Raw genomic sequence first — 15,992 nt, forward strand, 5'->3', positions numbered from 1 at the left:
GGGCACAGAACAGGCTGACATCAAATTCGGCTGTGCCTGCCCCAGGGATGGCAAAGGCACAAGGGAGACACCAGGGAACAGGAGTCACTTAAACAAGTTCAGTTAAATCTGCCCTTCAAAAAAGCTGATGTGTTCAGAAAAATATTAAAAAACAAACCCAAACAGTATAATTACTGCTTTCTTCATGCTTGCAATTCACTAGTCAGTCATTCCTTTTTCATCACGTAAATGACATCACTGTGAGAAATTATTGCCTGAGGACCTAGGCTGAAACCAGCTCTGCAATCACATTAAAAAGCCTCTGTGCAGATGCAGGAGCAGAGTTTAAATTAGCTTTCAAATTATTTTTCCAAATAAGAAACACAATAAATGAAACACCTCAACAACAACTAATCACTAACAATTAAAAACATAAAAGTAATAACTTTATTCTACAGACTCAACGATTTTAGTAGGGAATTAGCATTGAATGAAGATGACTGCAAATTAAACACTATCAAAACCCAGGAGTGTACTGGAACACTTTAAAGGCTTTGCCTTAGCTTGTGTGAGTGAAGAGTAGCTGTACATATGTGGCTACACAAATAAGCTTGCAGGTCTTTCCTGTACATTTCAACAGTACTCACAAATTGCGCAAGATCAACCTTTGGTGTTCACTCTTGGCGTACACCAAACACACTTAGCAAAACTACTGCATCTGCATAATAGACGAGTTCAAACTTTCCCAGGAACAACAAAACCATTACAAGTACAGCTGTTGCTGTGGTGTTAAGCAATCTTTAATGTCTTCTAGGGCCATGGGTTGTAGCAGCAGTTTAGGTCTTTTTCTCCCCCCTAACTCCTGTTAAGGCTCTGGTCCCCCTCTGGAGCCACAGCTACTCCCCAGCAGACAGTACCAGAGAGAGCCCTACCCTGGCACAGCCCAAGTCTAGTCTTGTCCCGTTGCTAGGGCAACACATGAAACACATCCCTGTTTCTGAGGGAAAGACATGGCCATGCCAAGGGGCTCAGAACAGGCCAGACACTGGCATCATGCAAAACAGGGTGGCATTAACATGAATTATTTTGTTATAATTCAGTATTGTCTGCATGCACAAGCACAGGGTATGACTGTTCATCCCTCAGTGTTTTTAATGAGATTATGGTGGGGTAGCAGCTCTGCCCATCATAAATATGTCTGCTTTTCAACATAGCTACAGGACTTGAGCAGTACTTCTGCTTACCTTAATTCCAAGGTTTTTAGGAGCCACTCGTCACCAAAAGCACTATTACATTTACACAAGACCACAGTGATAATTTTTCTGCTGAAATCTTGTACAGGGACATTTGTGACCCAAATGAATTGCTAAGAGCATCATCTAAGAGGCTTTTTGCATAGGAACATTAGCAAGTAAAGAATTCAGCTACTCTCAGGTCTCAGAGGAAACACTCTCTGATACAGCAGAATCACTTCTGCACACTGTGATGCGTATACAAAAGCTTCAAGTTATACAAATAAATTATTCCAAAGCAGTCACTTTATGTCAGTCATATACCCATGTAATGTCATCATGTACTCGTGTTCCTCATGTAATTAGATATTTTTCAACTGGAAAAAAAAAAAAACCAAACAAAAAACTCCCCCCCCCCCCAAAAATAAACCAACAGAAAAGTAAACTAAAAAAATAACAGGATCATTTCACAGTGATGCCATTTAAATTTTAACGATTAATAGAGGCAAAGCACATTTCATCTGAAGGCTTTTATTTAGAACTTGCTTATGGGTTTGTTCTTATCTGAATCTCAGTTATCTTCCATGGACTTTATACTCTTCTCAGAAAACAAGTGTTTTTGCTGCATGTATTAAACTTACTCTTTTCTTGAAACTGTGTCCTGTAAGAAACAGTGGTGTTCTGTGAGTTTATTTGCTGTAACAGCATAGGTGACAATTACTCTTCAGGCACCGAATCAACTACAAATTAGCACATATGCCTGTAAGTATCAAGCAGATACTCACAAGAATTTTGAATTTTATTTAAGCTACTTTTAATTAAGAATCGTTAGTTTCTCTTAGCCCTCAATAAATAGAAAGCGTAAGGCATGTGGAATCCAAATTCTTTAATGGAGCTGAAGCTAAAAAGCACCATCTGCCATTTACCCCGCGGTTTTCAACCGGGACCTTTTCTCTAGTCGATCGCAAAAATTTCCCTTCGTCCAGACCAGCACAGTGGATCTGGCCACTGATGCCGGCAAGTCACGCACGGGGAGAGCGAGCGAGGATGTGCAGGCGGCCGCCGCGAGCGGCGGAGCGAGAGCGCAGCGGCGCCAGACCCCGCTGCCGGCACGGGAGGGGCGGCGGCGGGAGCGGCTACTTGCAGAGCCCCTCCAGCCGCTCCAGCGTGCCCTTCATGTCACGGATGCGCTTGGCCAGGGCGGGCACGGGCTGCATGGCGCGGTCCAGCTCCTCGCAGCGCGCCACCAGCGCGTACATGGCGCGGATGCTGAGGTCGGCCGCCTCGCCCAGGCTCTCCACGCCGTCGCGGTAGGTCTGGATGCAGCCGACGCTGAGCGCCGTCAGCGCCTGCAGCCCGCAGTGCACGTTCCGCAGCAGCTCGTCCACCTGCGCCGCCACCTGCCCGGCCAGGGCCACCACGTCCTGCAGCGCCCCGGGGTCGATGGCGGGGATGGAGGACCCGCCGCTCCCCGCCGGAGGCTCGCCCCGCGGGGCGCCGCTCAGCCGGATCCGCCGCTCCAGGTTGTTGGCTACGAACTGGGTGAGGCGCCCCTCGCGCAGCACCGTCCCCTCCAGTTCCAGGGCGCTCGCCAGCGTCGCCCGCCGCCCCTCCGGTAGCTGCCGCGCCGCCGCCGCCGCCCCTCCGCCGCTAGCCAGGCTGAGCGCCTCCAGGCTCCGCTCGTCCCGCCCCTCCGCCGGCGCGGCGGCCGTGCCCGGCTCCTCCATGGCGAGCGACGCGTGCCCGCCCGCCGCCACCGCCCACCGGGGGCGCGCCGACGCCTGTTTACGTCTCCCGCGATTGGCTGCGCGAGCCGCGGGGGTGTGGCCTCGGCTGACGGTGCAGATCGCGATTGGCCGGCGAGCGCCGCCCGCCCGCCGCGCACTGCGAGCCCGTGACTTGGAGACTGGGGGCGTGCCCGCCCGGATTGGGCGGCCCCAAGGGAGGCGTGGCCCCGAGTGTTTGTGTCGCTTCCGATTGGCTGGAGCGAGGGCAGGGAGGCCGCCGCTTCATCGCGATTGGCGGAGCGAGGCGGGGAGGGGCAGTGCTGGTGCCGTCAGCGCACGGCGGTTGGCGCGGAGGCGGAAGTGGGCGGGTCGCGCCCGGGTAACAACACTGGGGAGCTGCTGGCGGCTCTCCTCACTCCCCCGCCATGTTCTCCTAGCGGCGGCTCTGATTGCAGCAGCACTTCCTCAGCCCGTCACAAAGCCCGGGCAGACACTCCCAGCAACCCGACCCGCTCATCCCCGCCTGGGCTCGACCCCGCTCCCCGGCACAACTCTGGGTACCCACATCCCACCATGGTTACCAGCACGGCGCCGCCGCCCTTCCTGGCTCGGATCTCGGCGGGCACCGAAGACCCGCGGCGGATGCCGCCCTCCGCCCTGCTCCAGCGCCTCCGGCGCGGGGACAGCAACTGCGAGAACCAGCCCAGCTGCTGCCTGGCGGGCCCGGGGGGCAGCGCCCGCCCCGCGCTGAAGAGGGTGCGGCGGAGGAAGGGAAAGATCCGGCCCGGCCCCGCGGGGCTCCTACCCAGCCGCTATCAGCAGTACCAGCAGCATCGCGCCGGGCTGGGGAGAAGGACATCGCTGGGAGCAGACCTGGTGACGGACGCCCCCCCAGAGGAGCCCCCTGCGCCTGCCCCCTCAAGACCCGCGCCCGGCAAACCCCTCAGGAAGGAGGTAAAGACAAGGCTGCGCTACTTCTCATCACTTCAGCCCTCTCCCGGAGCCCGGCGAGCCGGGGGCTCGTTTTCCCTTTCCCCAGGGGTAGGGGGGAGCAGCGAGCGGGGCGCCCCCTCAGAACGGTGAGGGGGGGACCGGCGGGGGGGCGGCAGAGTTTCCGTTACGCTCGGACGGGGCGGGGCGGGGCTGAAGGGCGAACCGCGGGCGGCGATTGGCTGCGCGGCGCCCACCAATGAGCGCCCGGCGCTGCGCCCCAGCAACAAGCCGGATTTAGCGCTGCCGCTGGCCGCGCGCCAGCCCCGCCCCGCGCTCGCGGAAGGCGGGACGTGCGCGGCGCGCAGCGCCCCATGGCGGCCGGGGGGCTCCGCGCCCTCAGGCCGCCCGTGCCGGCTGAGCGCTGGCTGGAGCTGTGGGATAAGCGAGAAATAGCGGGGAGAAGGTTTCTCCGTACCCCTTCCCCTGCCGAGGTGGACCCCGGCGCCTCACTAAGTGTCGGGGGCGGTGAGGGAGCGCGGAGGACAGGGTTCGTGGTTGATGTGACTCTACTTTGTCTCCGCAGTTCTTAAAAAACAAGATGGGAAAGACAGAGAAGGCGGCCGTCCCCTACGGCCAGCCCGTTCACAGCTTACACCTGTGTGAACAGCCAAAGATAAACAGACAGAAGAGTAAGTGTAACACGCCAGTGACGAAGATCGCCTCGGCGAAAAAGATAGAGAACTTTTGGCAGGATTCTGTGTCGCCGGAAATAGTTCAGAAGCAGGAGAAAAAGCCACTTAAAAATACAGAGAACTTCAGAAATGCCAAGTCCAAGAAACCTATTGCCCTAAATGAAGTGAGCCAAAAAGAAAATTACGCTGGGGCAAAGTTTAGTGACCCACCATCTCCCAGTGTCCTTCCAAAGCCTCCCAGCCACTGGGTGGGTGGCACAGCTGAACTGTCTGACCAAAACAGGGAGCTGATGGCAGTCCACTTGAAAACTCTCCTAAAAGTTCAAGCATAGTTTCCAAGATCTCTAAAGTAATTGGCAAAGAAAACTCCATCCAGGAAACTTAAACATGCCTTGTTGCAACAAAAATTGCAAAAGACTGTCAAGTCTTACAATCACATAAAAAAAAAAAAAATCCTTGTATTATATTTTTTATGGTTGTGTAAATAATGTACATCTTGTATTATGTGTATATTCTTGTTCATACTTTGAGAGGTACATTTTAGTTTTGTTATGAAAGGATGTATTTTGCACTGCCTGATTGGTAGATGTCTTGTATATAAAATATGGACAATTTTACGTGTGTGCTTGACACATGAAGACTTGACTTGCTTTGCACAAGGCAATGAAAATTTTGGAAGGAGAGTACAGCTTTCTAATTAAGTTTCCAGATCAAATGTGAATGTTTTATTCGTGCACTACTGACAATAGTTTCACATTCTTTCTCCCAATCAAGTACAAACATGGAATTTTCATACAAATGTGAAGTTTTGCCCTCTACTCTGGAAACTATCTGGAATTTCTGTTCATCTGTTCATTTTTAAAATTAACTGGAATTTGACTAAAATTCCCACCCAACAATTTGAGCGCTGCTGATTTCTTTAAAGAAGTTTAAAAAAAACCCAACCAGAAAAAAAAACCAAAAAAAACCGAAAAAACCCGAAAGAGCAGAGCTTTCTGCCAAAATTCAATTGGTCACTAAAAAATTAAATAAAACAATTTGGCCTCCCCTTATCCATGTCTCTGTTTTTCTTTGAGTGTGTGTCTGTTAATTCAAGTATGTGAATTTAAATCACTTGATTGCCTTTTAGTGCATTGGTAGAAATGCTTATCTTTTAACTGTTTCAGGCAAAATCATGACATTGAATAGTTCACCGAGAATTCATTATGTTTTAAAAAAAGTCACCTTTGTCAGAGTTCAAGCAATTTGGGCAGTTAGACATTGAAATTCATGCAGTAATGCTCCTTAAATGTTTGCATAGTAAGTCACTATTAAACCACTTACTATGGAAAAGTAGCAGTGACAGAAAATGAATGGAGCAAGTAGAATTTTGTATTTTTCACCAGATTTGTCTCTTGCTCATAGCTATGCTGGGAAATACATTCACCGACTTAAAATTCTTACGGAATCGGACTGTGGATTAGTCAGGCATGTTGAGGAGATGAGGAGATAACAGATTTGGAGTTATTTTCCTAATGTAGTGTTTAAATAAAACTAATACTAGGAAGTATGTGACATTTACATAAGATAGAAAAGTATTTAAGTATTCTTAAGTTTTGGGTCCACCAAAAGCAACATACTCTCTATACTCCAGTGTCCTAGGAGAGGAGTGATACGTAGGAGGAAAACAGCTGCTTGTATGCAGCTGAGGTGGCTCCTCAGTGTGAGCAGAGTTTGCAGAGATAACAGGTTAAACAGCGTTAGGTATGTTTGTGGTTTTGGTTTACCACAAGGAATTAGAGGTTCACTGTCTTGCAAAAGAGGCTGGTATTGGTGTACTCAAGTGTGTGGCTTCAACACCCCAGTTTCCTGCCTAATCTAAATACTACATAATTTAGTGTCCCCCATCTTCTATTCTAAAAATGAACAAAACCCATCCTAGTTTTCTGTTTGTGGGATTTTATTTTTTTTTTAAATGAACAGTATCAGGGCAAAGAAAAATTCCACTGGAATCTCACTGAGGATGACTCAAAGATACTGTTAAGTCCCAGTTTGCTATATTTGGTTAAATGCTGTATTGATCTGTCGTTTTGCCTTCCACCACCACCCCCACCTCCTTTTTCTTTTGCCCGAGTTTCACCCAAGTGCAAAGCAAAATGCCTTAACAATTGCCCATAGCTTTAGGCAATGGTTAATTTTGCCTGGTCACCATGAATCTTGCTAACTAGCTTGACAAGAGGAAGTTTGCATCAATCCTGTGGGTTGGTATTGTTTAGTAGAAGGATGTGTCCTTTTTGCCTGATTATTATCTCATTACCATCAGCCTCCTCCTTACCCTTCCAAGCCGCAGTGTGAATGCTAGCTCTGATCCTGGATAAAATTCATTAGTGTCACAGACCTTTTTGTTCCTGCCCTGATTTGCCAACACATCCCTCAGGGTTAAAGAATTCATTAAATGTTAATTGCCAATAGTTCTCAGCTCCTCAGTCCATTCTTTTGGAGCTGGTGGTTGAGACTTCTGAAGTGTTGAAAACTTAAAACTTGTCATACCTTGTTGGATGCTAAAGGGTAAGATAACAATTTGGTGCTTCTAAGCAATAGCAAAAAACCCAACGTTTAATTAGCACACGTTTGTGTCAATGATCTGGCAGAAGTGTTGCAGCACTTCATGTTTCTGTCTTCCCCAGATCTTTGGGCTGAGCCTCATCCTGCACAAAGGTCTGGTTTGTATATTAGGCCTAAGTGCAACATACACTTCCACGTGACCAGCTGAAAATCAGAACGTGGTCATCTTTTAGGACCGTATTCTGCACTTCACATGTCACTTTCCTGCTTTTTTTCCTTTATGTTTCTACAATATCATCTTATAGGGAGTTTCATGATTTCCTTCACTTTGACAGACTCCTTATCCCAGTTCTCTGAAGAGGAGCTATTGTATTACATGAACATACTCTGAGTTCAGAGCCAGCAAAATATTAGTGTCATATTTAGAGGGCTTGTTTGCAGTGTAATATAAAATTACAGAGTGACCAGCCTTTAAGGAAGAAAATGAACAAAATTAGTGGATGTGTTATCAGCTAGTCACGTGTCTGCTGTACAGGAATTAAATAAATTGCTTATTAAATCTTCTGAGGTCATTAAGGAAATTAAGCATTAGCACTTCAGTTAGATAATGGAAATCCTTTCTGTTTAAAAGTCAAAGCAATGCTGTGCAGAGCTGCAGGGGAATCAACTGAGAGTTAACTACCACCTTACTTTTGAACAGTTAAATATTATGCATTCATGGTCCTGAAAAATTAGATCTCATGGAAGACAGAAGTATCTGTTGTTGGGTTCTCATGTGTGGCTAAGGCTCAGCCCATTAAACAGCTTCATTAATAATGGCTGGCTCGGTTCTCTGCTAAGGCTAAAATGTTTCTGCCTCCTAATGCAACAGGAGCTAGAAATCCTATGTGCATTTGAACTTTATTACAGGATCTCTTCAGAGATTTTGCTGAATTCTGCTGATTACTTAAGCAATCTGCATATGAGATGGTAAATTTAATTTTATTTCATCTGATTAATATTTAATGCAGCACATGTAATTTTAAGCAGTACTTTAATTGTTTTAAGATTTTTTTTAAGCTTCTGCATTAGAAAACATTTGATAACTGTCACTGAAATCAAGTACAAGCTCTATAGACTACATGAAGCCTAAAGATAATAGGTATGTTTCATTGTAATTTTGAAAATAAGTTTACCTTTATTTTCTACATAGAATGGCTTGGGTTGGAAGGAGCCTTAAAGATCATCTAGTTCCAACCCTGCTGCCATGGGCAGGGACACTCCTCTAGACCAGGTTGCTCAAGACCCCATCCAGTCTGGCCTGGAGAACCCCAGGGGCTGGGGGAACCCCAGTTTTTTCTGGATAATCTGTTCCAGTGCCTCACCACCTTTATAGCAAAGAATTTCATCCTAACATCTAATCTAAAGCTACACTCTTTCAGTCTGAAGCCATGCCCCTTGTCTTGTCCCTCTATGCTGCTGTAAAAAGCCCCTCTCCAACTTTCTTGTAGGCTTCCTTCAGGTTCTGGAAGGAAGGACTTGACACTTCCCTTATGGAGTTAAACATATTCCTAATTTTTTTCTACAACTTTTTGTGCTCTTTGAATTTTGATTTTACAATGAGTTCTTTAAATTTTTTTTTCGTATTATATGCTTCATTGAACTTTTAAAGGTAGTTTATTTTCTGTTGTTATTTCTAAGATGGTTTTCTATTAGGAGTAGGCTAGTTCTTGCCCAAAAGAGGCTATGATCTAAGTTAGAGGTAAAGTTGTAAAATGTAAACATTTACTGTGAAAAACTGATGCTACCTTGTTGAATAGGAACTACTGCATTATATATTTTTGATAGCTAGAAATAAATATTTAGGTGCTGTTTCACTAGAAAAGATTGATGAAGGGCTTATTCATCAATTAAGGATATATACATTATCCAATAAAAGGACCTAAGTGCTGAAGTTGAGCAATAGAATGTTATCAGCAATTTTGAGGCTGTGAACTTTCTGGCTTGCTTTGAGAGTGTACCGAGAATGTTATCAGAGCTAAGACAGGAAGGTCAACTTCAATTCAGCTGAATTTGAAAAAGTTTCCTGAGGAATTAATTTGCACAACAAACATGTCATAGCAGAGTCTCCCCATGTTGAAGTCAGCATCTCTAACTTTTATTCTCATGGGGTCATCAAATCTCATTTGTTCAACCCCCAGAAAACAGGCCTTCAGATTTTGCAAAGCCCTGACTCTCTTGGAAGGCTGCATTGGTACTTTCATTTAATCTTAGCCTAGTGACATTATTACAAGTGTGTGGCAGATGCATCACTTAGTCTGAGTTGTTCATAAACCTTTGTCTTCAGTTTGATAACTAGGCTGGTTATGTGCACTTACAGGTTGCCAGTGGTGAGTACGCTTATGTCATTTCCCTAAATTATACCTGGAAGAGGAAGTGTTTGAAGATCCAGGACTTTTCTCATACAGTCAGACTTTGCTCACTCTTGTAGTTCAGTAAGTGGCTGTATTATTTCAAGAAGTGGTGTAATCATCATGGCTGTTGTGCCACTCTTAGGGTCATAGAGCAAAAGGTTTGGAGGAGATTGCTGTTTGTATTAAAGATACCATTTACTCCCTTAATGAAGCGGTGTGCTGTGTGCTTTCATCAAGTAGGCCTTTGAACCCTTTAATTTGCCAGTGTCCTTATATGTAGTGATGGCAGTGACCCATCAAAATAAAATTTATTTCGTTTTTCATTTCCTGAAACAAGACCTAAAGCTACATTTAATAAAGGGCTTAGTATACAGGGCCAGACTTTCCTCTAGTTTCTCTCATTGCCTGATTCTTGTGTTCTTTACTGCCTAATGATATAGAATAAGGTGTGCCCTTACTTAAAATGATGCATAATTTGAGATCTGTAATTTGCTTTTGTATATGTGTGTATATGGCATGAAGCTTTTGTAAGTTTCATTCCTAGCATCAGGATATTCAGAAATTGCATGTTATTATATTTAAAATAGGAATTTAAAGTAGGAATTAATGGAGTAGTAAATTGATAGACCTTGTCCAAATTTTAGACATTCTTCATATGCAAGTAATAAAAAAGGGATGATGTATTTCTATGCCCCTTCTCCTGTGTACTAGGTGTGAAAAGGAAAAAAAAATGGTGAGACAGGTAGAAAAAAATATCCTGAAAAACAAGGCAAACTAAGAGATGAGAGAAGCAGTGTAGAAGTCACCATTGTTCAATGTCGGAAGGAAAGATACTGCAAGAAAAAAATTATCTCCTGAGGTAGCTGATGTTACTGCAAATTTAATAGCTGGATGAAACTTGTAGTAGTTATATCAAGACAGACTGGACTGACACCATCATGAGTCCTTTATTAAAAACTTTTCACACCTTCTTTCAACCAACTCTGACTCCTTCCCTCATAGGAAGCTTCACACAGCACTGACTCCTTTTCTTACAGGCAGCTTCACAGAGCACTGACTCCTCTCTGCAAGTTTCCTTCTTCCTGCTACATGACTGGCTAACCCCAAGCTGTCCCTTAACCCAGCCACCTAACCCTGTCTGTCCATTGCACAGCCACATGTCCCTTACCTCCTCACATCACAGACTGAATCCCAAAATGCAGCAGACTCTCGGCCTAAAGCTCCAACTACAACTTATGGCCAGCTAGCCCATTCTTTTATAGCACCCACCCTCATTGGGCAGGCAAGGCTGTTTCTACTCCTTGGTAACCAGTACATCTGTAATTCATTGGGAAAGATTGCCTCCTGCGCTATGCTCACAACCTATCTCCCACAGAAATTCAGTTTGCTTCTACTCCTCGACTGGGACCATCTGGAGAATGACAACGTGAGATGACAGATCTTGTAACTGGCTTTTTCTCTGACTGGTCAGTACCTACTGTTCATTACTAGAAATTGCACCTTGGTGCAGCATTCTTAATGGTCAGCACTGCTTCAAGTGTCACAAAATGCTGCACAAGTGCTTACTGCTCTCAGGTTTTCACAGTTTTTTAGAAGCAGCCAGATCAAGTATGTACATTACTGAATGTTAGAAGCCTTCACATTTTACAGCTGGGAAAACAGGCATGCAGAAGGGAACTAGCTGGCTTGAGATCTCTCAGTAGGCTGTTCATTCACCCAGAAAGTGAATCTAGTGTCTGGAGGTCCAGCCAGGTATTGCCTTTGCCAGTGTATATGGTTTGTCGTGTGTGATCTGCAAGTCTTGTCTCACTGTGTAGTATATAAAATGCACTTAATACAAGGTGCTGCTTAGAAGTGTTTGTAGTTTGGTAGGACTGGTGAGTTAAATCAGGATGCACCTAGGTTTTGTGTTGTACACAGTTTTATTACACAATAGTTTTAGTAATTCACACAATAAAGATGACTATTACACTTTTCTCCACCTTTTCTTGGATCTTTTGATACAATATATAATCTATACCCACTGCTGTCCTCTACCCCATGACCAGCAGTGGGGAGGCTGGTGATAAGTCAATAGTTTCTGCTCATTAGCTGCTGCTCTCCACTGTACAAACACTGTACAAACATGCTGCAGCCAGCAGTTCCTTGAGTTTGCATTTGCTTTATCTTTAGCCTTTCATTAGATCCTGGAAGAAAGAGAGAGGCCCAGTCTTTCCCAAGAGAGAGCATCTTCCTCCAGGAGGACAGAACATGCAATTTGCATGTGATCAAATTTTTCTCTACCACCAGCCAGTCCTTCTTAACACCTCACAGCTTTCCCATCACTTTCCCCAAGTGTTTTCTTTACTTTTCACTGCAGCTGTGTCTTTTTTCTTGTATTTCCTCCTTAATGCATTTAATCATTCTCGGTTTCCCTCACTTCTGGGCAAGTGTTCATACATGTAGGATTTTTAATATGAAAAATCAAATCGAGTGTTCTACCTTTATTCTGCTGTGTTCTGGGTACAATTCCTCCAAGACAGTGTGTACTTTTTCCTAGAGGGCAGTTAGATTTTTACAAAAGGCAATGATTCTTTTGAGATTTCTTCTGTCAACCTGATATGAATTGACCTGTCAAGCCTTGATAACCATAACATACCTCACTTGGTATCCTGGAGGACTAGAAATGACTGATGTACTGGTCTATACAGATACCATAGAATTAATCTGTCAACCACAACTCAAAACCCCAAATTAGAGTTTAATAATTGCTCCCTCAGAGATCAGGAAGTCTGAGAGGTCTGACATGGACTGGTCACTGGCAGAAGGATGTGCCAGGAAGATGAAAATGCATTCTGCAACTCGGACACTCATGAACCAAGGCTTCTTATCTAATTTTCTAGGCTGGGTCTGCTGTTGGAGAGCCTGTCACACATACAGTCTGCTTGCTGCATGTGTCCAAACCCCCTTAGCCTCCTGCTGTAGGACAGTGGCTGGCTGAGTGTTCAGTGGTTGTTCCATGGTAAGACAAACATTTCTGACCTGGTTGTGTTGTAGGCAATTTAAGGTAAGAGTTTACACTGCTCCTTTGTGTTTTCTCTCATTTGGGTCAAGGGTCATCTTTCAAATGTATAGCCATTGAGACTGAATTCAACAGCAGTCATGTGACTTCTTGCTGCATGTAAGTCAACTTTAATAAAGAGAAACTGGTAACACAGGTACCATTACTTTGTCCAGAGAGATAACTCTGATCAACTAACTGTGCCTGTGTACTGTTAGTTCAGCTGAACTCCTATTTTCAACACTTTTCATTTTCACTCTTTATTTTTCAGTTATGAATTTTTATCTCTTTTTCTGACTACAGTGATGTTGGGAATACATGCTGACACTCTGGAGAGCCATAGCTCTCCAAAAAAATGAACAAACAACAGACACATTGACATTTCTGTCTTTAGGAAGTGTTGGGGTGAAAGGAGGTTAGGACCCCCAGTTCTGGTAAGCTCCCATCTGGATCTCATAGCCACCAGCCTCAGTAATGTTCTGAAACATGCCAGCTTTGATGGCTGTATCAGTGTATTTCAGAGTGTTTAAAGAAGGCAGCCTTCCAAAAAAAACCCCAGGTTTTCCAGTTTTCCTTTCACAGCCCCAGAAGTAGCACTCAGTGAGAGGATAGCCCACTCCCTTAAATAGCCTTGAGATGAAGCAGAAACTTCTGTGCAGGCAACACAACCCCTGATGTTATCTTCTCTCCTGTGGCAACACTGAAGAGTTAACCTGTATTGCTGTTATAACAGATTATTTCCAGTTTTCCAAACTGCTGCATGTTTATATAATTTTTAACACATACATGCCCTATTTTTCAAATACTATGGGAAAACAATGTGAAGATGTGGGGGAAGGATAAAAAATAATCTTGATCAAGTCTTGCAGCCTTGATCCAAATGTCATCTTAGTCACAATTTTCTTAGGAAGGGCTTTGCTCACTTTTAGCACTGCTGAGATGGTGATGTGGGAAGGACGTGCTTTCCCCCTGGGCTTCACTGAGATACTGAAGAAGGTGAAGGAGTGGGAAGCCGATATCTGATGACAGAGGAAGGAGCTCTGCTGATACAGAAACCTTTCTCCATACTGTCTTCCTCAGCTGCAGGCAGCCTCCCTGATATGGCTTTTTAAGGACCTCTAGAACACCTCCACCCTTAATTTCTGTTCCAGAAATGTAGGTAACACATTTTACACACCAAGTAACCACGGACACCGTCAGTAACTTTTTGGTTCACTTCCAGGGGGTATTGACACCAGGTAGACAAAGAGGTGAGGAGGAAAGAAAAGAAATTAACAGGCAAAAGGTTAAAAAACCACATTACTCCTGACAGAAAAAATGAAATGTGCCATGTGCACATGTGATGGAGAGGAACACTGCTACATTTGCTTCAGCAGATGGAGTTACTGCTGCAGGTGTCTTTAAAGCTCGTGCATATGGCTGGATGTGTGCTGTGCTCAAGGGTCCAAGGCAGTGAGTAGTAGGGAAAGCCCAGTGTGAAGGCCCCATGGGCACAGGCTGAGTTCACTCTAGTGGCTTGCTTTGACATTCCTCAGGGGGGCCCCAAAAGGACCCATCTGGGGAGCAGCAGCTCATCCCTCCCCACCACAGCCTTGCCCAGAACCCATGCTTGTATTAGGCAGCTGGAGGGTATAATCACTGAGTAATTCTTGGTGAGGGCCTAATTGCAAGTTAATTTAAAGTCAGTTATGTAAACAGATTAAATCAATCCTTCCCTCTATTTGTTTTTCATCACATGCAGACTCAACCACTCTTAAAAATGCTCTATCTGCTCTACTCTGCTGCTTCATTGAGTTGATGTCCACTGCTAATATTTGCTGCTGCTAATACCTGCGTTAGGAAGAGGCTTTATGAGATCCCAGTGAGTCAGAATAATCTATGTGATGTCGTCAGGCACTTTGGGGAAAGGCTCTGCAGATGAAAAACACAGCCAGCAACAGCTCAATCTGTATTTGTGACTCAGTGTGATGTATTTATATGCAGAGAATAGCAGACAATAATTTATTAGGCAAAAATAATTTTGAATTATTGTTGTACTGGTGTGTCAGAACAATGAAAGAATAGCAACCAAAAAGGAAGAGAAGAAAACAAACAAAAAAGTTAATGTTTTTGTTTTTCTTCAGCTCATGGTTTACCAAAAAGACAGCTGGAGATTAGAACAAGTGGATTAGGCAGGAAACCTTAATTTCTAAATGAAAACACCCTGTGCACTTTTGGCATAATGTACAAAATACACTAAAAAAAAGTATCTTTTGTAAAACACAATCTCATGACATATTAATAAATACTGCACCTCTGGGGTTTTAAAAAATTAGAAAAATTACATTTTCTACTGCAAACTTATGAACTTTGGAGGAAATTTCAGTAAATAAAACTGTATCTTGTTGCTCTCTATGCTGTCGCTTTATCACAGTGTAGAATATGTCATAACAACACAGAATATGTCATAAATCAAGGGCCTGAAAGTTAGATACCTATGTCTAACCCTGGCTTCAACTTAACAGTCAGCAAACAGAAGGGGACATATATATTTCTAGCAGTTATTTTTACAGGTTTGGAGGAGGTTATAAATAATTTTGTTTTTCAGAACTTCACTGGTTTATCTAGGCTGGTACACATTGTCAGTACTAACCTAGTCAGAACATAGAAGAGATAGGTATCAAGTCATATATTTCCAAAGAAATCTCCTTTAAGCTCTTAGAGAGTAGTATAAAATACAATGCTTTTTCATTCTCCTTCAAACTTTCCTTTTTTAAAATATTTGTAATTATTTTGGCTAATTATTTTACTCATAAATGTAAATAAGTTACAATAGTTTTCAGGCCTGAATTTTAACTTTAGTATTGTTAAGCACTACATTTTGTAGACTAGATGCCCATTAAGTGACAAATTAAGATTCACTGCTACATGAATGTACAGGAAACCTCATGGCTAGTGAGAGCTATTACTCAATTGACAAAAATATTTAAGAAAAAAGAAGGAAGTATTTTAAAGTTTCTTTTTAATTAAAAGCATCCTAATTGTTGAAAACATGTTATTTATAATATAACATCTCACTCTGAAGTTAGAACCAACCAAATTGTATGCTTGGACTGTACTCATACTTTATAATTAACACGAGTTAAAGCATTTAACATTTCAGTTAAAAGCCTAAAAGTCATACATTATCATAACTGAAAATCCTCCTCTACACAGGATAAATCAAAAAATATTACAGCTTATCAAAATGTCCCAAGCACTTTTAACTAAATATATTTAATTTTGACTTTTAAAGTAGAATTTCTATGTGAGATACCAGATGATCACTCATCTAATTTACCTGTGCATCACCTTTCACTGTGATTAACCTAAGCATTGTAACAATACCCTATGAAACTAATCCAACTCTTCACCTGACCCAAATGAGCTAGCACTTCAGAGCATGGATCCTATTTCATACTCAGCCTAGCCTT

The 15,992-nt window shown here is 43.8% G+C and overlaps 2 protein-coding genes across 2 annotated transcripts; one reads left to right on the forward strand and one right to left on the reverse strand.

Moving 5' to 3' along the window:
- Positions 1-2,082: 2,082 nt before the first annotated feature.
- On the reverse strand, positions 2,083-3,513 carry BORCS6 (BLOC-1 related complex subunit 6). Its single transcript, XM_056486951.1, is given in 4 exon segments — positions 2,083-3,149; positions 3,151-3,329; positions 3,331-3,402; positions 3,448-3,513. Coding segments are annotated over 4 exon segments (1,119 nt in total). The 3' UTR covers positions 2,083-2,347.
- On the forward strand, positions 3,233-5,615 carry PNRC1 (proline rich nuclear receptor coactivator 1). The gene is made up of 2 exons (XM_056486457.1): positions 3,233-3,892; positions 4,455-5,615. The coding sequence occupies exons 1-2, from the start codon at positions 3,512-3,514 to the stop codon at positions 4,893-4,895; spliced, it is 822 nt and encodes a 273-aa protein (XP_056342432.1). The 5' UTR covers positions 3,233-3,511; the 3' UTR covers positions 4,896-5,615.
- Positions 5,616-15,992: the final 10,377 nt, after the last annotated feature.

Source organism: Oenanthe melanoleuca, chromosome 3 (genome assembly GCF_029582105.1).
Source record: "Oenanthe melanoleuca isolate GR-GAL-2019-014 chromosome 3, OMel1.0, whole genome shotgun sequence".
Taxonomy (NCBI): domain Eukaryota; kingdom Metazoa; phylum Chordata; class Aves; order Passeriformes; family Muscicapidae; genus Oenanthe; species Oenanthe melanoleuca.